Genomic DNA, 23640 nt, shown 5'->3' on the forward strand with positions numbered 1-23640 from the left:
ATGTTTTTCATTGCTGAGTTATTTTAAACTTTGATTATTTCTCTATATTGTCTGTTTGTTCTCTTGGGATGTTTGAGAGGAAAACATGAGGGCAGGAGTGTCAGTAGCCATGCTTTGAGCTGGCCATATTGCTTCCATTTGTTTTATAGCTGAGAAAACAAAGCTTGTCTAACTGTGACCTGACTCTTGTCTTTACACTTTAGTCTTAAATTTTTATTAGAGAAGGAAGGTGAATTGTTTCCTCAGAAATTATTCAAGTTGAGAAAAGTGTAGGTTGCCTTGAGGCAGGCCTCAAGTCTTCCTTCAGCTCGTGTGAGGGAGAATAAACTTCTTAAAAATTTCATTACTAATCATTTAATCTAAGCTAAAAATAAGAGTTTTACAGGAACCAGCACACTGACCAACCCATCTGGTTTCCTCGGAATGTATGTGCAAGTATTTGATGAAAACTTTAGATGAATTTTTTGAAAGAGAAAAAATTCCAATAAACAAACATTAACTATGTAAAAAAAGCGTTTATATGAAAAATATCTTTTTCCATGGTACCTTTTGAATATTCTCCAAATTAGGAACAAAAATAGTGAAAAAAATTACGAAACATTAGGTCTGTCTTTAAAGTTGGGAAAGGTGGGAATGAGTTCAAATCAAACTGAAGCCTCCAGACAAAGGGGAAGTTTTCTCTTTCAATCTCTAACAGTTTTGGAATAAATCTGACAGTGGGATTGTGGTAAGTCACCAAGTTTGATTACTGAATAAAATATTTCTCTAAAGAAGTGTTTTTACATTCATAAGCATTTTTGGCTGATCTGCTCTTTTAGGGGCATTTTCTTGCTGTTGTACTTGCAATCAATCTTTGATTTCCTTTTCTTAGGACAAAATTGTGCAAGTATTAAGAATTGTTTTGTAGATAAAAGTCACTTTTTGTTATTTCAGTGTATAAAATGTGCAGGTTTAGTAAACCTCTCTTGTTGCCATCTACACAAAGGTGACACCTGGCTCGAATTACAGGGTAAAGTAGGGCCATTATCAGATCTTAGCAGACAGGTGGAGTTAATGAATACCAAGGAGCATTTTCAAAGCTTAAAATGTTTCTGATATCACATTCTTGTGCTTTATGCAAGATTTAACAGCATCATAGAGGGGAAAGTATTTTACAGTGGGACAAGCAGTAGGGCCTGATTTAAAAAAAAAAAAGTATTTCTGAATAGTGGTTGAATGATTTTTATCCTGAGGAGGAAAGAATGGGTCACTCCTTCTAACGCAAAAAATGAATGACATAATTATAGATGGCCTCTTAGTGCTTCTTTTCCCTGTTGATTTACATCAATACTTTCTTTTAAATTTTTCTCTCCATTTTATCTGTCACTAAATAGAAACTCTTACTGGACTGAAATGCAATATTTCCCCATATTCAACCTGTTAAAAGAAAGGCAATGCAGAGTTTTAGGCAGCCTCTTAAGTGTTCTGTAGGCCCACAATGCACATTTCCACATTTTGCAAGAGAAACCTTTCCTCAAGCTCCAATTGATAAGAATTTGTAATGCTTTATGGATCTCACTTTGGAGCTCTCTGTATGTCCTCGACAGTTGTAACAGATATGAGGTCTTGGTGCACATGTATAATCTATAGTGTTTCATAAGAGGAGGGAAAGGATTAGAACTCGACTGGCACTGTCATGGAATCATCCCAGCTGGTCTCAAGGTGCTGTCTTTCTTCTGAGCTGATCACATGCCTCTGCAAAATCTCAAAACCCTTTTTCACAGCAGAAAAAGTGCCCATTCCTCCTTTGCTGATAGAAGTAAACTGTTATGTAAATTTGGAATTGTCATTTCTGTTTCCCCACTTGAACATTTCAGGTTTTTGTTTTGAGTTTTCCCTGCTTCCATATGCAGCCCTAAAATCTGAAAGAAATCAAATATGTTTTGATAAATCCTGAAGTTTAGGTTAAAATAGGTAATTGAAATATTTTAGAATATTTTTGAAATTTCTCACAGATAAATGTGTAAGCATTTTTAGAAAATCCTAATGGTCGTTGTGTCTGTGGCTCATTGAGGTGGTTTTTATCCTGTGTCTTGATTACAGAGTAATTTTTTTTAATTCTTTTTTTTTTTACTATGCTTGATGTTACAGAGAGGGAGAAATTTCCTGTTATTAAGAAACTCCAAGGGAAGTGGAGAAGGGAATATATGAAGGGTGGGCATTTTGTTTGGTGTGTGGAAGTCCATGTGTATGCACTATACACAAGTGTTGGGGTATGCACTTCATTCAAGCTGTGAAAGAAAGTATTTTGTTCCCTGTGTGTTTTCCTAGATGATGCATTCACGGTGGTCATCATTACATGAGGTCACTGTTCTAAGTTGGATGTGCTTGAACAAGAGGATTCAATTTTCAGAAAGCTCCTCTTCAGAGCCTTCAGATAATATGTTAATTTTTTGTCTGTTTTAGGTCAGTAGCCTCTCTCTGGAGGACTTAAATGCATTTCTGGCACTCATTCTCTGCCTCAAAGGGAAGTCAGCAGCTCAACTGACAGGCCTGCAGGTATGGACTGGAATAATTGTGTAGCATAAAATACTCATGGTAACATTATGATAAATATTCTAGGGGTAAATCATTCTACATTAATTTTTTTTACAGATATAGGAGCTAGGGGTCATGGAAAATATATAGGCTTTTAATGTGCTACATTTCATGTGAATGCTTATATTTGTTAATCACACAAGAAATTAAAATGGAACGGACATTTTCTAGTGGTTGCAGTCCTAGAGTGAGCAAATTAGTCTCAGATTTCTTCCTTCCTTAGCTTCCAAACTTCCATCTGATGAAAAATTGGTAACAGTGAACCCTGTCTTACAACATTGCTTCAGTTTTTTTTACTGAGGAGGATTTTAGTTTTGGCCATAGGTTGTATGAAAACCACTAGATTAAATTAAATTTTGGTATTGCTGCTTGAGGGAGAATATAAACAGTGTAAACCTAACCAGAAAAAAGTTACCTAATGTGACTCACTGCAGGGAAAAACCATTAGGATTACACTGTTCTGTAACTCTGCAGAAGTTCTTTTAAATATTTTACATATACTCCATGCAAATCTGTTTTTTCCTTTCTTAGCTTCTGCCTTTTCACACGTGGATTGAAGATGGTTATTGCAGAAGAACCATTTAAATAGTTCTTCCTGCATATGAAATTATGCAAGAGTATTTTCAAATTCATAGCCTGAAATTGTAATCAAAGTATTAGCAGTGTACAGCACAGACCCCACATGCCAATGGCTGTTTGAGTGGTGGGTTTCTGCAAACTAAGTGGGAAAGACTTAGAAGTGGTTAGAACCTTAACATATCTTTATTCTGTAAATCTTGCTTATATTTCCAATAAATTCCCTGTTTCTTTGAGCAGTCCATGAGACAATTTTGAAAGTACTTTTTGTTGATCTCAAGGTAACACTCCTGTTACTATCCATTTGTTTCTAGCACACAAGTACCAAAATAGCAAAACTAGTGTGATTCCAGTTCCATTATTTGATTCCTTGTAACAAGTGAAGTCCAGGCTTCTATAAGTTTTTTCAAACTCATCACAAATTTGTTTTGTAGCTGTAGATCGAGTGTTAGATCTGTGTAACAGAAGAGAAGCAATGACATGAAGGCAATATGGAAAACAGCAGGATTTATTAAATGTAGGATTTATTTCTGTCAGGTACATTACTGCACACAGTGTTGCACTCAACATTGTGAGGATCAGTACTTCATCAAGCCTGCATGGCAGTCACTCAGCAAAAGAATAAAGGAAATCAAGCCTAAGCAGGGGGTGTTGAAACAACTTGTTTGTAGATGCACTTACAGGGATTGTTAAATAAATTTCTAAAGTGCTTCAAAGTTTATTCCGCTTGAGTTAGAGGTCTTTGTGTGATTCATTTGTGTCGTGGCTCTTTGAAAATATAAATCTGCATCCAAACACGTAATATTAATCAATGTGTGCTACTTATCAGCATTGTACTGGTTCAAAGTTGTTCACAAAATTATTACTTACCCACAAGGCTTCTGGCTGGTCAGCTGTGCACACAAAAGTACATGAAGTGTGAAGCTGGTCTTACACTGTGTCATGTACCACTCTATGGAATGGACAGAGTGTTGTTGGAATTGACTTCTGCGTGCCACTGGCAAGTCCTTTCCAAAGTTATGTCCCCCTACTGCGTGTAAAAGCACTTCATGCACTGTCCCACAATGCCTTCTGCTGTGCTAGAAACCAACAAAAGATCATGTAACGTAGCTGAAATGGTTTGTATCAGGCTACTTGGTAGATCAGCTCCTTGTCTTATTCTATCAAAATTCACGGTAGTGCCTTTGGTAATAGTTTGAGCCAGAATAAATTGTTCTGAAGGGAATAATGAGGAAAGATTTTGGTCTCTTTCTCTTCTGAGGTTGTGAATACATAAATAAGAGTTTCAAAACTTTCCCTCATTGCCTTCAAATTAACTTCATTTCCTGTGTTTTGATGACCTGAATTTCCCTGTGGAAAAAAGTTGCTGTTTCTCAGTTGTATGTGTATCTGTGTCTTGTCAAGCTGTATCAAGAACAGAGAACTTAATAATGTCCTGGGAATTTTCTCTTGAAAGGGCAGGAGACTAAATGAATAGAATATCTTATACAAATATTCTAAGAATAATGATCAATAAAGCAGTCTCTCTGAGAATTATCATTCAAGCATCTAATTTTCAAGATCCTATCTCAGAATAGCCTAAACTGTTTTTACTCATTGCTGTGTTTATTTAGTCATTTTACAAAATTGAGTTATGCTCAACAGAGTTACTGAGTTATTTTAATAGTTGGTGAGTGGGGTATCAATAGGTATTTAACAGCTTAATTTTCTAGATATTTGTGTTTAAAATCAAAGGATCCGAGAGCAATGACTTATACTAGTACATAGTTAATTAATAAATGGAGTTTATAGTAGGAAGTCAGGAACAGAGTTTAATCTGTTTACCATACTTTTTATTTTCCATTGAAATGTTAAAAGTGATCCCTAGAAACAACTTAATCACAGAGTTTTCAAGGAAGTTATGGTAAAATTAATCAGCATCTGCAAAATTTTATGAAGATATTTTCTCATCTGCCATTTTGGACTTAACATGATAGTGTTATTTGAAGTAGAAAAAATGTTTATTTCTTGTAACCAATTCTGTAAAGAACATTAATTTGATTAAAAAATTCCCTCTTTCTGTAAAGAAGTCCATTAGCAAGTACGTTCTAGCAGAAGAATACTTAACTTCCACCATGAAATATGAGAGAAAATATAAATAGAGCCTGTTCTCATGGAATGAAGAGAGCCTTTCAGCCTTCACTTTCAAATCTACTTTCTAATATGCTGTCCATATTTCATAGTTAATGAGATCCATAAACCCACAAGTCTATGAAACAGAAATGTCTATGGTTTGAATATAGTGGGTTAAAGCCATAAAAAATATAGTTTATCTCATGCTGAAAGAAAGTGGGCTGTGGACATGTAACTACACTGTACATTAAATATTACTTTCTGAGAATAACATTATGTTTATACATGAAGATTTGATTATTTTTCAAGATCGATGGTTTCAAAATACCAAAATGTGCACACCATAGAAAAGACATTTTTCTGGTTAGATTTTTTCTTGTTTTCTTGTGCTGCCCCCCTTATATGGTAGATTAGTATTCTACTTTGCCCAAGTCTCCCATAGAGCTTATACATAAGGTCAGAATTAAATTTTGGACCCCAGGTTGTCTATTTCCCTTCTTTCTATTTTAATTTGGTGTGTGGTGTTGGCAAAAAGCCCAGAGAGCCATCAGTCGAACTTTGAGGCCATTGCAGAGAAAAAGAGGCACCAGCAGTCATGCTTCCAGTTTTGTTTCTTATATTGTGCTGGCCCTGGTTGTTTACAAGTGCAATTACAGGTCAGCTTTCACCACTAATGCATGTAAAATACTGCCTAAACAAGAAAACCCATAATGACTTGTAAACACAATTACATTTTTTCTAAGATTGCTCTAAATATTTGACTATATGAAAAATTTGTGTTGGAGGTGTAAAGCTGTGAGTCACGTCTTTTCTGAAAGTTGTGACCAAAGATGAGATGGAAAAATTTGGTTAAAAAGGAAGTACAAACTGGAAATTGGTAGATGAATTTTGGGTCCTGATAAATGATTTTAGAAGTGAAATCTATGTCAGAAAATAGGAAATCCAAGTTAATAGCAGGTACATGGGTGGGTATATACATCACTGCTGGGATTTAGAGCACTTGCAAACCCTTTATAGCTTTGCCCTAAAATGTCCCATTATGCCAGAATATCTGCTTAAGAGTGATAACATCTTTTGTACCACTTGTAAAAGGAGCAGTTTGGCTGCATCTGAGGTATAAGACAGTCAAGCACTAAAGTATATTCCTTCAATTTTTAAAGAGCTTTTTCTTATTTAAAATTATTAATGATATGAAACAAGCACAATCATTTTAGATCTGAAATTATAAGACTCAGAGAGTCTGCAACTTGACTGCAAATGAACTCTCACACAATCTGTATTAGGTATTATTTAATTAGCTTTTGGAATAATAATAATAAATACTCAGCAAAGTAGTTAACTAGTTTGCAAGCTGGAAATAGCTTTAGCAAGAATTTTAGTTGCACAGAACTTTTGGGTATTTTTCATTGTACAGTGTCATGGAAGCAAGATTACCTTGGTTTTATACCTTGGTTTACCTTGGTGTTACACCAATATTACACAAGGTATTTTTCTCTGAATATTTTCCTGAGGGATACTTAGCCACATCCATTTAAAATAGCAGTTTGTTTTAGAGTCGTAGGTAAGAGTGTAGGTGTCTTGGTTAGGATCCCTCAGATTTAAAGAAGGACATTGCTACATCTATTCTGTATTTTTTTTCCTATGCTGTGCAGGCAGAAAAGCATAAATAATACTCAGATTCTGGACATTCAATAATTTAAATCTCCTGATGTATTTGGCAAGCCAAGCTATGTTTGTCAATGCCATTACATGTGATATTTTTCAAACAGACCCCAAACAACCTTTGAGAGGTGTCTGTATTTTTCAAAATATGATTGTTGAAAAAAATCTTTCCCCCCCCCAGGAAGTGTATGTTTATTGTGTCTTTGTGACTGTTTCCTAATTAATATTTGCTTGAAGTCTAGTTGGATTGAGTAAAACATAAAATGCAAGTAAGAATATTGTAAAGATCCTACGGATGAACCCTTCTTATATACAAAGGACGTGCTTCTGTCATGTACATTAGTATTAACTAAAATGGAATTTGAGTGCATTCCCAGATGCTTTACTGGATCAGGGTTTATATTCCCTCAAAATTTGCATCTGTCAAAAGTGTTTTAAAAATTATAGACGAGATTGCAACTGACAGGTGGTAGAGAACGGGGGGGATTGAGGTGATTTGCTGATCTTGGCATTGCTTCCCAGCCCATGTTCTCATCTGCGGTCTTTAGGTTTTCTCTGTGTTCTGGGCTAATCTGGAACTAAAGTGCAGCAGTATGGGATGTGATTTCAAGCTGGGATTGGTTCAGTCCCTGTTCAAAATTAGAAATATTCTTCTGATAGTCTGACTTAAGATAGTCTTAAATGAACCAGTCCAAATAGAACAGTTCCAGTCCACTTACATGGGTCAAGCATTAGTGCAAATACAATTATGTGTCAGGAGCTGAAGTTACTTACTGTTTACAGCGCTTTTCAAAGACCCATTTCTAAATTTGTGTCTATTTTCATAAGCATCTTTTGAAGTTCTGAAGAAAGTTGTCTGAATCCACCAACAACTGGCTCTACCTTTTTTGCTGCTGTTCGTTCAGAAGCATATTAAAAAAAAATCTTAGGCTTAATTAACTTATTCAATTTGCAGACAAGATTGGTGTTCTGCCCTACTCTCCCCATTTTCTTCTTGACAAAATTTGCTATATTTATTTGTATTACTAGAGTCTATTTCCCTGAACATTTTTTGCAGTTGACATTAGCTCCAGTATCAGAATTCACATAGCCGTGTGAATTCTATTATATATCATTGGCACAAATGCAAACCACAGCATAACTAGATCACAGAATTGTCAAGTTTGGAAGAGACCTTCAAGGTCATCTAGTCCAACCATCAACCCAGCACCACCATATTCACCCCTAAATAACATCCTCAAGTGCTACCTTCAGTTGCTTTTTGAACACTTCCAGAGATGGTGACTTCACCACCTCCCTGGGCAACTTACTCCAGTGCCTAACCAGTCATGCAGTGAAAAAAAATTTTCTATTATCTAATCTGTATCTCTCCTGGTGCCTCTTAAGGCCATTTTTCTCTTGTCCTTTCACTTGAGAAACGGCAGAAGAGACCAAACCCCCACCTCACTACAGCCTCCTTTCAGGTAGTTGTAGAGAGCTGAGTTGTAGGTCATCTCTTCTACCTTGTGAAAAAAATTTGTTTGTTTAAATGGATTCAGTTTGCCCAGGGAGAAAATGTTGAGCAAGGTTTTGAGCAAGGGTCTTAAAAAGAGGATTTTTATTCCTTTGGGGAAGATGGTCTTGCATTTTTCTCCATAATTGTGTAAGTTTGCTGTGCATTTCTGTGAGTTTTCCCCTCTACTGTCTTGTAGCTCATTATTAGCAAGGTTTCAGCAACATGGAAATAGCAGCAATGTTTCAGTTATAAATTGCTTTTAGACTGTATATAGCTTAAAGAATATTTCAGGATGCTTAAGTTAAAAGACACTCTGGAATTTCAGATAACAAAATTACTGTTAATTTTTAATCCATGCCAAATAATATTGCAGGAAGTGAAACACAGTTATTAGCAGTGAGGGTAATAAAGCTCTCCCAAAATATCAAGCAAACTGACAGCTTTGAGAAAGTCAGAGATAACTTATTGCAGAGAGGGAAAAATAAATATTTCCAGTATCAAATTACATTTTCCTCCCAAGTTTGTGTTGGTCAAAGTGTATGTTTCCTCCTGAGTTCAGTAGTTTTCACTCCCTTGCATATGGTGTGCTAGAAGGAGCGAGCAGCCCATGAGGGTGGGAGGTGGTGTTGGCGTGGTGTAGGTGGGGTTGCTCCCCACTGCCTTTAAGGGCTGACCTGTGTGCCCCAGGGCAGGTGACGTGCCGGGGCTGGAGCAGGGAGGGAAGGCAGCGTGCCGTCGGGAAGCGGTGGCACGCGCGCACCTGCCCGTCATCTGCTCGGGGCTGCCTGCACCTGCCTGCGCGCCTCTGTCACGCCTGAGCAGGAATGCAGGCTGCACATCTGTCCAGGCTTTCCCTGCAGAAGCAGATGGCTGCGTGTAACTTCAGAGAAGCAAAATGTTTTCTGAAATGAGCCACTTGGAGGTGGATGCATTTATAGGCATATGGTTGCAGTGCTTTGGTGGACATACTGGAGGTTTTCAAATTACTATGTAGAAATGTTCATCTGGAAGATAGGAGAAACAGCAAGGCCAACCAAGAGCTGATTTGTTCCTTTTCTTTTCAAATGTATTCTTGATTGATGTGGTCATTGTCCAGGGGTTAAAAGTCAAGACAGTGTCCAGTTCCTCTCTGTTGCTTCTTCTATGACTTTGGTCAAATTGTTCAGTTCTTTCTTGTATTTTAGTTCTTGCTTCTAACAGTTGTGCACCAGTAGTCTCAATAATAAAAGTTTTTTAGCCAAAAGTGCTGTGTAAATGTGAACTTCTAATATGTTAACATTAATATTGATGTCATACATATATTCTCCTCCACTTCATCTTTGTTTTGGGGTTATTTCATTTGATGTTCACTGAGAAACAGCTGAGATGTGGTTGAAGGAACTTTTTATAAAGAAATGGAGCTGTGTTAAGAGAAAAGCAATAAAAGTACATTATGATATCCCTTACCAGCATTATTTTTTAGCATCTCAAGACATCATCACTTGTTAAGACATTCTAATCCCAGTGTTACACGTGAGGAAAGAACACACAGGGACAATAAACACTAAATGTGTAAAGGTAGTTGTGTATTACCTCCAAAGGAAATTAGTGACTTATGGAGAGATTTCATTTCTTGCTTAGTAATCTCACCAGCATGTCTAGTGTCACACCAGCACTATGCACATTAACTAAAAAGGTGTATTACATTCATCCTAGGCTGCTGTGTATTACCGTGATAGATTCAAAAGAAGTTCAGTTCCTTGCCAAATACAAAGCTCTATAGGTATTGGTTTTAGCAAGGACAGATAATGCATACCTAAGCATCTTTTCCTATTTAGCAGTAGTTTTCTATATACTCTCTGTGTGTAGAATACACAAACACGACTTGGCAGAAAATGTTTCTATGTTAGGACTTATGTTCTGTAAGTTCTCCAATGAGAGCTTTACTTCTGAATGTAATAAAAGCAGAGCTATGCCAGTACACTTTTAAAAATCCATCCCTCAACCTCTCAGTGCTTTTAACTTTCTAGCAAAATCATACAGTTGTATGTTGTATTTGTACCCTGAGGCTTCAATACAACAGAGGAATAGTTCAGACTAGGAGCAATGGTAAGTAGTATTTTTCAATTACAGGAGGCTGAAAGTGTAGTGGCATTCTGCAGGAAGTTTATTTTGGCACAGCACCTTCTGCATAAAAAAAAAATAAAAAGGTACCCTTTGTTCTAAAATGGCTGTGGAGCCGTTCCTGAGGGTGAAATGTTATCAGCAAAGTGCCTGCAGAGTCCAGTGCTGGCTGAAGGGCTGCGATCCCAAAGTTTGGCTTATTACAGAGCATGCATTTTCTTTAAAACAGCATTCTTCTCTCTGTTCAATATGTCTTTAAAAATGGCCAAGTTACTCTCACATAAACTCTTTCCCTGTTTAATTTCCTCTGACATAGTGCCAATACAAGAAAATGTAGAATACTACATGTAAGTAATCTTTTTTTTTCCTTAAAACCTTTATTTGTAGTCAGTTCTTGAATAGCTCAGAAGACCATCTTTATGCAACAGCTGTGTGCACCAAACAAAGGTTCTCTAATTTCTCTGTATGTATTCATCTAAACCATAGCACAGCATTGGCATTCTTGTGCCAAAATGCAGCGTTCAGGCTGTGTATGGCATTTCCATTTCAAAAGGAATAGGTGTTCTGGAAGTGGTTACTCTATTGCAGCTTAGTTACAAATGAATTCCTGATGCCTTGAACATACCTGATCACAGGTTACAGTTTGTCAGTTCCCTTCGCAGGTCATCTGAAATGCTGCTGCCTGACTCATTTAATTTGTCTTGGACCTTGGGATTGTCATGAAATAGAAGCAGACAAGTTCTTCTTTCCTTCTTCAACCTGTGGACTTAACACCTAGAAAATTCCTTAGCCAGAACTGTTTACCATGGACTGTATCACTTCAAAGGGTGAACCGCAGTATCAACAATGTTATTGTGCAGCTGCTTTGCAATACAAAGAAACCCAGGGAGAAACAAAAACCAACAAAACCTATATTGCACTGGCAAACAATATTTGCTCTACTGGAATTCTCTACACTAAGTATCTTGGTTCAATGACAGTTTTATTTGAAGAGTTTATGGCATGAATAACAGTCATGATAGTGTTTCTGGAAGCTGCAGTGCTTCAGACATGCTAAATTTTGTCTAATCTAATTCTGCTGAAATTCAGTGACCTTTCTGTTGGTTTCAGTGGGAAATAAATCAGGCCCTTGAGAAATATAAACTCAAACAGCTTAAGAGTGGGGATGGTTGTGCCGGTTTGGCCAAATTTAGAAATATATCCTCTGAGAGAAGGCAGGTTATAAACCACCCCTCCCCCACCAGGTTTGGGAAAAAAAAGAAACACAGAAGAAAAAAAAAAAAAAAAAAAAAAAATAAAAAATGCAGGGAATGAGAGTGTGTTATCTCTGTCTGCATCCTTGAGGGGTTTTTTCTTCTCTCTCTGCTCAGGCTCAGTTTAAAAGCATAGAAAGGTATATATACAAATTTCTGGGCATAGTGCAGCGATAGGGAATACAACATCAAGTCACCCCAAGACAGTGGTCCTACATTAGGACAATTGAATAAATCTTGAACTTCTACTCTGAATCTAGGGAGGGAGAAAAAGAAGACTAATTTTCAAGCTTGGCGAATGAAGCTTGGGACAATTGTAGCAGTGAACTGAGCAGTTGCAGGCCTAACCAGCTGTCATTTGCCAATAGAGTCTGACTGTGGAAGGACATCCTGCATTAGCAAAGGCAGCATAGCACACTCTGCTGAGTAGTTCTGTTGGTGGCAGAATTTTTACTCCTAAAACTTTTTTCCGTGGACCAGTCCTATGATTAAATGAAGGGATCGTACTGGATTAAGGTGTGGATAAGGACTTTAGATCAGGAGTATGCTCAGGATCAGGTAGCAGCAAATGAAGACCCTCATTTTGAAGATTTTGGTAATGGAGCTAGACAGTGTAGAGTAGAGTACAGAAATAGATAGTGAGTGTCAGGAAGTAAAGAAGTGGAAAAAGTTTGATGTTTGAAGGCTTACAATGAAAAGTTACTGGGAGAGAGGTGACCTTTTGCATGCTTTTTAAATTTCTTCTCTGTGTTCTCTAATAACGTTTGAATGTGTTGGCCAATTTCAGCTGCATTTGACAGAGATGTAGGAGTCTGGGAGCGCAATACTTACTGCTGGTTGTTTTAAATAGGCAGCAGGGAAGATGGAGAAGGCACTCTAAGTTGCCCAACAGGAGGGAACTTTAGCATGGCATCACTTTATTAGGGCATCCATGTGAGAGGGAGACATCCCAAGAGGCACAGGGAAGAAAATTCTAAAAATTACTGAACCGCTTCAGATGCCAGTGACGCAGCACATTCAGGAGCTCATCAGTTCGTGGTGCAGATGTACGAGGAGTCTGCTGGCAGTTTGTCACCCATCAGGGGGACAAACTTTATCAGTTGCAGGGCAGGTGGAGTTACTAATAGTTTGCCTTCTCATAATTCCACAACATTTAACCATTGTGTGATTTTTAAAAAAGGAAAAAAAATCAGACTACAACAATTTTCAGAGTCCCAAACTAATAAAACATATTTTCCTACCAACTAAATTAAATATTATCTATGTGATGGAAAGGTGAGGAAGTTCAAGGATAAGTATGTCACCAAAAACATGAGCAAATATATAAGACACTAAAAATTAAAATCCAGATGAATCCATTCACTGTTATAGAAGGGACATGGCTGCTGGCTGGGCTACAGTCAGATGGTTAGCCTGATGACTATAATTCAAAATTGATATGAACATTCTGTAGATGTCACAGGTATTGTGGACTGTCATAAGCACTTTAGATCAGAGTTGAACAATTGTGGCAAAATAAGAGAAGTAATGTTATTTCAGTCTTTCTGCAGGTGTTAATGTGCTGTCCATTGCAGAGCTGAATAAATAAGCTGAGAGGACTAAACTTTTTACCTGTGAAATTCATTATCACAGAAGTGTCACTTATGCTGGGGTTTGTTGTGGGTATGATTAAGAGTTCTGATAAAGGCAACTGTTTCTGAAAATTAAACAAGAAATGAGATGTAATCTTTTTGGAACTGAAGATTTTTTTTTTCTGGTTGCAAAGTGGTTAGCAGTAGTACTTTTGTGTTATTATTTGTAGAGTGCTTAATGGTAAAAGCAATTTTTAATTTTTTTTTTAAGTTTACTTCAGTGGTGGTTTTGTCTTAATGTAAATAAGAGTGTTGTTCCACAAAGAGGTATCATTTTACATCAAAGTCCTGATAAAACCCAGTAAATAAACTTTCCTGAACATATAAATACTAAGCAATTGGGTTGTTTACAGCTAAATATTTACTTCAAAGTCTTAGAAGTGTTTAAAAACTGGTTTTTCTAGTTTCTGTTGCAGCCAATTCTCTCATAGGATCTCTTTTCAATCCCCATTTTCCTTTGCACACACCTTGTTTAAGCAGGAAGAGCTTAATTTAAGCCGTAATCTTTTATCAGAATAAACCTTAGTCTGTTTTCAAAATACTGGTGCTCCTCTCCCCCCTCAATTTGACAGGTCCCAGCAGCTTAGTGCTTAAAGCTGACTGATGCCTAGTAAATGCACTGTTTCACCAGCCCACCTCTGTAGGGTGACATTCCTTAAATTTACCAACATTGCACCAGTTTAGGTTATCTTTCTCTCGAGAACAGAGACTAGAGCTCTGGTGTGCAGGGGCTTTAGCATCCTTTGCCAGCTCCCACTGGGAATTTATACTAATGGCTGAAGGCAGGACGATCTGGTCTCTGTCTTTGGGTTGGGATTGTTTAGTGATGCTTTCCACTGCAGAGGCTTTAACTTACATTGTCATCAGCTGAGCGTTCATCTCTCTATATTTAGGACACAGTGTGCCTTAGTGCTCTCAGGCAAAGCTAAGCCTTACTGTTTTAATGACAAGTTCCTGAGATAGGATCTACCTGCTGCCTTTATTGCTCAAGCATAAATTGCCCATGGTTAAATATTTGATCATTTAAGATACAGGTGGCTGCTGGGGGAGTTAGTGTAAGAAGCAGCATACTGATGATATACCGGCTGAGTTCAAATGGATCTAAAAGGAACTGGTTAAACTAGACAAGTACACAGATTTTGATCACTACCACTTGAATTCCAGCAGTTTATTGCATGGGACAAATTGCATTGATTTGTAACTATTGTTATTGAATTGATTAATTTTAACTAGAAATCATCAAATACTAACCTGTCCTTGTGTTTTATGTTTTCCGTTTTATCACAAAAACAGGTGTGTTCTTCTGTAGGTGGGTGGGGAAGGTGGGGAAGGGAGGAGTGGGAGAAATGCCTTATGTAATTTTAAAGTTACTTCTTTTAAATGTATATCTCAAAATGTTAGTCACCGTCATATCTTCTGTATTCAACTTCACCACAGGAAGAAGGCAACAGAATAGGAAAAAAGTAAACTTTAACCTAAGTAACAATTATTAATACAGACTTTTTACATTGAAAAAGAGTATTCCCAGAAGGTTGTTGAAAATCCTACTAAAGGAACCAGTTTTTAAATGAAATGTCGTATTTACTACATTGAGATACAGAGGACATGTAAAGTAGCACAAGTAAAGAACTGTAAAATTGTCATCATATCTTTTCTTCTTGGTTTCTAGAAATTCAGGTAGTGTGATGACTTTGCTGGTGTATGGTTCTGGCCTTCCTTTGTGTCTGCTGACATCTGGCATGTTCAGATACTCGCCCTCACATTTCAACTGTCATAGAACTTATTTATCATTTTGACAGAATTTGATCCCTTTAAACTCCAATCAGTTGAGGGACAAAGGGTTTTTTTAGTATGGTCCTGGAAATAGTTTGTGCAGCTTTCAAAATGCATAGTGTAAGGTTTACACCTCTATCAAAAATCCCTTGTGAATCCACAAAGACAAGTCAGAGGACTAATAGCATTTCCTTAAAATATAAAGGTATTTTTACGTCCTGATTATTTTCTAAGTGTTATTTCATTAGATGAAATTTGAACTGGAAATTTGCATTATACAAGATCCATGTATTTTCTCTTCCTGTAAGTTAAAACTGTTCAGCAGGATACGCATTCTCTTGGTCTAGATTTGCAAAGTGATCCTGTGAGCAAACACCTTCCACCCTGCAAAGCCTCTTGCTGTTGCCAATGCACGTGCACATGGCCACAGAGATGGGCCTGAACTCAGTGATACAGGTCTATGATGACAGCTCTTCTAGCAAAAAGATTTCTCAAATTGTTAGAAAAAAACTTAATACGTAGTGTTGTGGATGCTGTAGCACTTCTCTTGCTCTTTTCAAGTGGCTTACCCAGTTCAGATCAAGCCTCTGCTATCAGTAACCTCTGCTGCAATGATGCTAGAGGACTGTGAACTTTTGAGTTCTCAGTCTTCAGCTGATGCTGGCAAATAGGAAAAGTAATCTTTTTCCCCAGGTGCTGGGAGGGTGGGGAGCTGCCATTGGTAGGCGCAGCAGCAGGGGCGCAGCACAGGCAGCTGGTGCAGGAGGAGCAGTTCTCACACATTCCCTGTGTCTCTCACACAAATGTCATCAGCTGGTGGTAGGAGTAGCAGCAGCGAGATCACAGGGGTGTATCTCACACAGTTCACTGGGGTCCTGAGTTTATAGAAATAGTAAAAAGAACAGACAATTTCCGAAAGGAAGTAATCTCTAGGGTGTGATGCCCTGCAAGACAAGACTTCTTTTCTTTTGGAATTTTCCACTTCTCATCATGACGTCTTAACATTGCAGACACCAAGCAGTTGTGAGCATTCCCATGGCAAGGCAGCTCTGTGGTTTGCCATGTGCACAGTGTCATTGTTAGACTCACTGTGCTTTCATTTTCTTTGGTTTTCATTGCCAGACATGGAAAATAGAAACTACCCTTTAGTTAATGTATTTCCTGTCCTATTAAAATAAAGAAATCACTGTTGATAGCTCTTGCCTTGGTCTTGCTCATGCTAATTTCCATTAAAACACCAAGCCTTACCTGATATCCCTCACACACAAACACACACACACCCTCCATCCCCCCAATACTACAGTGCTTTAGGAAAGTTCTGTACTGATATCCCTAGACAATGAAGTTTTTTACCTGTGAAACCTGTCACCAGCAACATTATTTTATCTTTTTGATCAATATGTCTCAAGTGTAATTCAAAAGAGCACAGCTAAGGTTGTAAATGATGTGGACACACTTCCTTAGCAGGTCTTAAGATTTGATCTGGTGAGCAGAAACAATCTAGTAAATGCAATGTAAGAATCTCTCAGCTGTAACATGGTGACTATGTGCAGTCTTGCAGTTTACTTTAGTACAAATACTACTGGTTCTCTTGAACTGCATTCCTCTTTCAAGTACCCTTCAGCATTGTTAAACAGTTTGCAAACTCCTGCTTTACTTGCCAGAGCAAGAGAGTTATGAGAGTGCATGTAGTTACTAGTCTCAGCTGGCAAAATGGTAGCTGACATTTGGAGGCAATAACTTCCTGAAACTCAGTGGCCTGATCCCCTACTGAGAATACATTTCTTTTAAAGGGAGGGTAGAAGAGAGTCTCCTTACTCAAGTATGAAGTGTCATGATCAGAAAAATATGGACCTTTCATTTTCTAAATGACTGCTCAAATTCTAGTGGGAGGTGTCCCTGCCCATGGCAGGAGGCTTGAAACTGGATGAACTTTAAGGTCCCTTTCAACCCAAACCATTCTACAATTCTGTGAAATTACATTGTGTTTTCTGTATTTGTCTGGATGTCAGTGGTTGTCTCCAGTTGTCTGCACTGGCTGAATTTCAACTACTGACTGTCATGTTGGGTCAGTGCCCTGGTGGCCAGCTTGATGCCTTTCCAGGAATCGCTAGAGACAGCAAAAGTTCTTCCCAGAGGGCTCTGAACCTCCCTGCCTGGCACCTCCCTGCCTGCATCTTCATAGCTAGGTCCTCTTTTGCTTTTGCACTGTAAAGAAAACAGCCCATGGAGATGCACCTTGTATCTTCAAGTCAGCTTAACAGAGCCCTGCTGCCCCTTGTCTGTGGTTAGGGGCAACCCCATCATAGAAGCCAGCTTCACCTAGTCAAATTGTGCAACAGAATTCAGCTCATTGCGTTATAGTGCAAAAAACCTAACTCCTTCACCAGGATTTGGCTCTATTCTCCAAATAATTTGTGATTTTCATTTTTGGAAGAAGCTTTGTAGCTCTTTATTGCTAGCAAAGGTTTCCTGATTTTGTTATGTGGACCTTAGGAAGGAAAAATTCTGATTCATAGTGCTACATTTCATGGATTTTGCTACTACTTGTCATTTTTTAAAAAATAGGGCACTGATTGTGTATGTCCGTACCTTTAAGTCTTTTGGAGATCTTTCAAGATGTAAGATGTAGTAATAATGGTCAACCCTTTCCATTGCATTTCAGACAAACAGTTTGCAGCTCTCCAGGTGCTAGAGCTAAGACAATTTGAGTCACTTTTTGCCCTTTCTGTTCTGGACTGGTTTGGATACTATTCCATTTCTGGTATAATTTATCCTGTAAGGGTACAACAGCTACCACAGATTACAGTATTGATGGCCACACTGTTACGAATCTCTCCTGATCTAACAGACTGCTTCGGTACAGACTGGAAAAGGCATTGCCCACTGAGGAGCTTTGTACAGTTTAAACAATACTTAAAATCACAGTTTTCCCTGTGCTGGATTCAAGGTTTTTGTATTTTGCTCTGCTCTGCCACAACAGGATGTTAAATTCACCCATGTAGTTTATTTTGGCTGTGAGTTTTAATTGTCTTGTTGAGTTTCTCATTTTGCATTTTCTAAATGTTGTCACACGATTCCAGTATTTCTTCTGGAGGCATCCAGGTTGAAGTGAAATAATTTGACTTTCAGATTACAGTCAAAGGAAATTATAGAGTGTTTAAAATAAAAGCTTGTATACAATAAACTTTGTTCTGTCAAATCCTGCTATTTAAATGATCTCTAAACTCTGTAACATTTCTGGGGTAAGCAAACTTTGGAGGGTCAGTGGATCACTGTACACATCAATTTGTACTCCCACTTCATGTTTTGCATTCCACTAACAGAATTTTTTTCCTGCCAAACTGCTAATGCTTGAAAAATGCTATGGAGAATAGCCATTTATTTTGTCTTTCCATTTACATTTTGAATGTATTTGTCTTAAAAACTTGAGTGAGATGCTGTATTTGTTAAACTTCACTTCTTTCACTTTATTGAATAAAACTAGATACAGAATCCTCAGACAAATTCTGCTGTGGAGTAGGGGGCCATCATTGTCACAACATTGGGATAGTGTATAATTTTCTCTGCTGTTTGCATGTTTATATGTGATGGCAAGATTCCTCATACTCCTGGTCTGTGAAGACCTGCCTTTGTGTGTGTGTGTGTTTACAGCTTGCACAAGTGGACTCCAGGGCTGTACATCTGGGCGCTGTCCTGATCCGTGGCCTTACAACTTTGCTCATGGCCAACAGTGCCTGCGGCTTTCCATTCAAAATGGATGATCTGATGCCTTGGGCAGTGTTTGATGGAAAGCTCTTTCAAGAAAAATACCAGCAGTCACACCAAGGTTGCTCTCTGGAAGAGCTTTTGGAAGGCAATGTGAGTAATCACTTCCTTCTAGTTCTGTATTCTTTGTAAAAATGTACCTGTCCGTTTTGTTTGTTATTTTAATATTCATGTTTACACTGTTCCCCTTTCTTTGTATTTTTCTTCTCTTTCTTATTTCTTTTTCAATCTCTCCACAAAAAATAATAAAAAAAAAAAAGTAGAAATGTTGATCCTATGAAGGAAGCTGTAATTTTACCTTTATTTTTGTTCCCACACTCAGAAGCTAATATAAGGAAAATAGTTGTCAATTTCAAAAATGAAAATGCCCATAATAGTTTTCTAGTACTGAGATACTGATGAGACCTTTTCCCATAAGATTTTAAGAAACATATTAAGAGCACCTTTAAAAAAACATACTGGGTAACCCCAATTTTTAAAATGTTTAAGAGTGATATTTTTAAAAGCATTAAGGAACCTAAATTTTGAGATGAAGTTTTGTTAGATTCAAAGAGGAACTGGAAATCAGAAGGTATATATCCTGGTATTTATTTTAGAATCTCACCAAGTACCTTCCCGTGGTTCCAAGTACTTATTTAGTTCTCAGTCCCACTTTATCTTGCAAATCTGGGGATTTATAAGATTTTTCTGCTATGTTACCAAAAGACCAGTATGATTTCAAACATGTCTGGACAGGGAGGTACCAGAGTCCCGCTGAGCACAGTGCATTGAAGTGGCATCATGGCCAGGCTCAGAGGCAGGGTCTGCTAGACTGGCTGCAAGGCTGTATTGATGCACTGGTGAAGCCTCAAACCAGACCTGCCTCGTGCCCCACCAGCACAGAATATGTGGAGAGGTGCTTGGGTAGATCTGCACCCATCTGTGAAGGTAGCTCTAAAGACCTTCAATTAATTTGTCTCTTTTCAATGTGGAACAGAAAAGCCTGTATCATTTAATTATGATACTGAATGTATCACTTGAGGTTAAAGTAAAGTAATTACAGAGAAAAAAGGTTTCAGTTTTGATTTGTTTTAATCTCATGCATTCAATGCCAGTTGTTTTTGTATAACTGGTTTTCTTCTGTGATTTTGTGTCCAGTTACATACCATGCTGGTCTGGAGTGAGGAGTGCAACTCTTGTGGGTGGGTGGAATGAACATGTTTTTAGCATGAAGGAGGAGAATAATCCTTTCCATATGTATTCAATTGTATGATTAGGACCATAACCTCTCTCCAAATCCTGTGGTTCCTATTAATTGGTCTCTTGATTTCAGTAGATTTAGATTGGGCTAATGGTTCATCCAGGAATTTCATGCAGGACTTTTGCAAAACAATAGAGGGCTTAAAAAATAAATGGGAAAATGTAAAAGTATCCGGATCTGTGTGAAATTGATACTTGTTTTCCATTTGAGTAGAATTCAGGTTAGTGGATAACTTTTACAATACGTGTTTAAATCTGTACAACAGTTATATTAATTGATATAGATATTTCTTAATGTGTTATGTTTTAGCTAACATTTTAAAATCTTTGTGTGTTAATCTTAGAGTTCTATTTTACTCTGTTTTATAACGAAGATGAAAAAAGATCATACTTTCCTAGAACAGAGTTAGAAATATGCTTGGTCAACTGAAATATCTAGGTTTTTAAAAGCCTGATGCTCTGTTTTAAACAAACCCCAGATAAACTGTTCTGTTATGAGGAAAAATACTCTAGCTATGTGAACTTTTAGAGTAGTTTAAATACCTTTTTCTTTTTTAGGTACAATTTTATGGTACATATATGGCAGAGATATGTACCCAGACTAATAAAATAGCTTTCCAGCTTATCAGTTTGAGGCAAGAATCTGTTTTGGGGAGAATTGCCAAGAGATGCCAGTTTAGCTGGGAACACTGGCAATGCAACAAGTATATGTGATTGGTTTTTCCTATTATTATAAGTTCAACTTTAATAAGCAAAAATGGTGCTTAGTTCCTGGCAGAGCTTAATGTACTGCTGGAAGCCAAGATCTTTCAGCACTTGTTTGTTAACAATCTAACCTTGAGCACCATAAATCTAATCTGGTGATAGTGACAGCATTGTATTCAGAAAAAAGTTATTCTACATGGGATGTTGTGTTCTGGAAAAGAAAAATAACAAGAAAAAGTTACTCCTTTGGTTGTTCAGTGCTTGTCTCCTAACTCCTAGGGTCCCTTCTCTATTTTCTGGACAGTTGCACTACTTCAGGGACTCAAGGCAATCTCAGAATCAGTGTTGTTTTGAATATGATAGGCTTAAATACAGTTAATAGGTTTCTGAAAACTGCAGTGGAAATACAGTCCTGGTTAAATATTTACATGTATAGCAGAAGTTTTAGGGTTTGCTTCCTACAGGTTTTTATACCAAAAGAAGAAAATGTGTACATTAAATACAGTTGATATTTTTGTGGGCAAATTTTTGAGTAGCTCAGCTCTTTGTAGCCTAACAGCTGCTAAAGATGAAAAATGGACAGCTTCTGATAAGAATAAAAATAGAGCCATCTTGTTTTTTAAAAAAAATATGCTAAGCTCATATTATGCTAGTTCTCTGTTTTTCAAAACTGTAATCATATTAGTTTGCTTATCCACACAGAAAATTGGCTATAATAGTCTCATAAAGAAGTGAGGCAATGATATTATCACTTTATTAGCCTCTTTACTGTGCTTCTCACTAATGAGTGTGTTCATGATCAATTTTTTAAAATTAAAACCAAATTACATCATGGGGTCGGCATAAATGATGTTTTGTTCTTTTCTGATCTTGCTTCATACATTCTGATCTGACCTTCATACATTCTGAATTTATTCCCCCAAGAATAAAATGAAAGGTTTTTCCCATTAGAGGGGGTTCTTTACAGGCTGGACCCAGTTGGTGTGGTGAAACAAAATTTTTAAAAAATCTGTGGATTTTATTTAAATGTCTATAAAGACATTTGTTAAAAAATCTAATAGGAAAGTTCTCAGCAGGGTTCAGGGAGTCAGACTCTACCTCTAATTTAAGAAACCTCTCTAGTTACTGCAGTCTTGCTACCTATTAGATTTTTTAGCTTATCCTGTCATCTTCTTCTCTCCTTCCTGCTCCTAAAAAAGGAATTGTCATCCTGTAAAAATCAGTTCAATTTTATGAAAATCACAAATTATGCTGTTGTTCTAAAATCTCTCTTTTCCTCATTCTCTTCATTGTGTACTAAATCCCACATGCCTGGTACCAATCAGGAAAAAAAGAAAAAATAAGATCTGTCACTTTTTCAAAGCTCACAGAAATCAGAGAAAGTTAAGGATGTGTGATATCTCTCAATATTGTATCCTTAAATAGCTTCAGCTTGTCCTTTTGACAGTAGAATTTTTAATCACACCACAAGGTATACACTTGAATTTAATTCCCCTGTTTCTTTTTAGATTTAGTTATGTTTTATCAGTCAGGAGTTGGAGCAGATGTATTACTGTTGGGTTAAGTTAAGAGATTGATTTTAACTGGTGTGTTTTCTATGAGTTCATCAGTCCTTATCTGGAGGCTTTAACCACCTCTGCCTGAGGTATTGCTGATGGAAGTCTAGTTAAATATATCTACGGTGCAAGGTGATAGAACAGGACAGCAAGGGACTTACAGATGTGAGCAGAGAAGGAAAAAAACTTCACTGAGAAAGGGGAAGACATTTCTTCTGCACCCCTACTCATCCCTCCAAGTATCCACATTTAATATTAAATGTTTAAACTTTATTTCCTGTACAAGTGTGAACCACCTTGATGCATGCACAAGTCTTGTAGTTGTGTGTGTGTTTAATTTGTGCTACACCTGAAGAAAGAAGAGCAGAAGAGTCATTGATTTTTAACTGTGTTTTTTGCAGGAGTCTTTGTATACACCCTTCCAAAATCTGAAGTCTCTCATTTGCAAGATTTGCATGGCAAGGAACAGAACGATACAGAGCAGACCAAGAGGGAATGGATTTAACACAGGTTGGCATTCTGTGAATTTTCTCAATAAAGTTAATGTATCAATGAGGTAAATTACCCTTCAACAGCAGCAGCAATTACACAGGCAGCCCATCAAGCTAAGTAAATTGTAAGTTCTTTCTCCAAGAAGCAAATGAAGAGATCTAAGAAATATTTCCCTTTTTAGCAATTTATGTGAATTTGATTACCCGAGTTTACATAGAATAATATTTGCATCTAACTACGTGATTAGTGAGATATATGCAATAAGTATCATTCATTGACAGAAACATCACTATTTATTCAGTGACTAAAGTTACTTTTATAGGAGAAATTAAATGACTCAGAGCTTTTTTCTTTCATTCCCTCAGGGGAGCTATTTTAACACTGATAGTTGAAGGTATGAGTAAGGTACTGAAGATGAAATACTTCTTATTGGACTCGCTGACATATTTCAAAATAGAAGAGAGCTTTTGGGCAATTTGTAGAATTGTGCTTTTTTGTTTTAAGATCTTGCTTTTTCCCCCCAATTTTATGGCTCAGTTCTCTAAAGGCATTTGTTTTCCCTACCTGATCTGCCTGACTTTCAGGGGAAAAAACATCTGAAAGGTTTTTAACATCAATCACAGACCAGCCTGAATACTGAGGCTTTTGAGATTTTGAAATAATTTACACTGAATCTCAGTGTTTATGCTCATATTGTA

At 37.3% G+C, this 23640-nt stretch overlaps 1 protein-coding gene across 1 annotated transcript in view; it reads left to right on the forward strand.

Moving 5' to 3' along the window:
- Nucleotides 1-23640, forward strand: part of FAM120B (family with sequence similarity 120B) — a 47038-nt gene that overhangs the window by 17990 nt on the left and 5408 nt on the right. Inside the window, exons 5-7 of the mRNA XM_042025185.1 lie at nt 2446-2538; nt 18837-19043; nt 22852-22960. Of these exons, the coding sequence (XP_041881119.1) occupies nt 2446-2538; nt 18837-19043; nt 22852-22960 (409 nt within the window). The remainder of the gene's footprint in view (nt 1-2445; nt 2539-18836; nt 19044-22851; nt 22961-23640) is intronic.

This window comes from Corvus kubaryi, unplaced genomic scaffold, assembly GCF_017639235.1.
Source record: "Corvus kubaryi isolate FWS band 111438036 unplaced genomic scaffold, C.kubaryi_AGA036_p1.0 37266, whole genome shotgun sequence".
Lineage (NCBI taxonomy): Eukaryota > Metazoa > Chordata > Aves > Passeriformes > Corvidae > Corvus > Corvus kubaryi.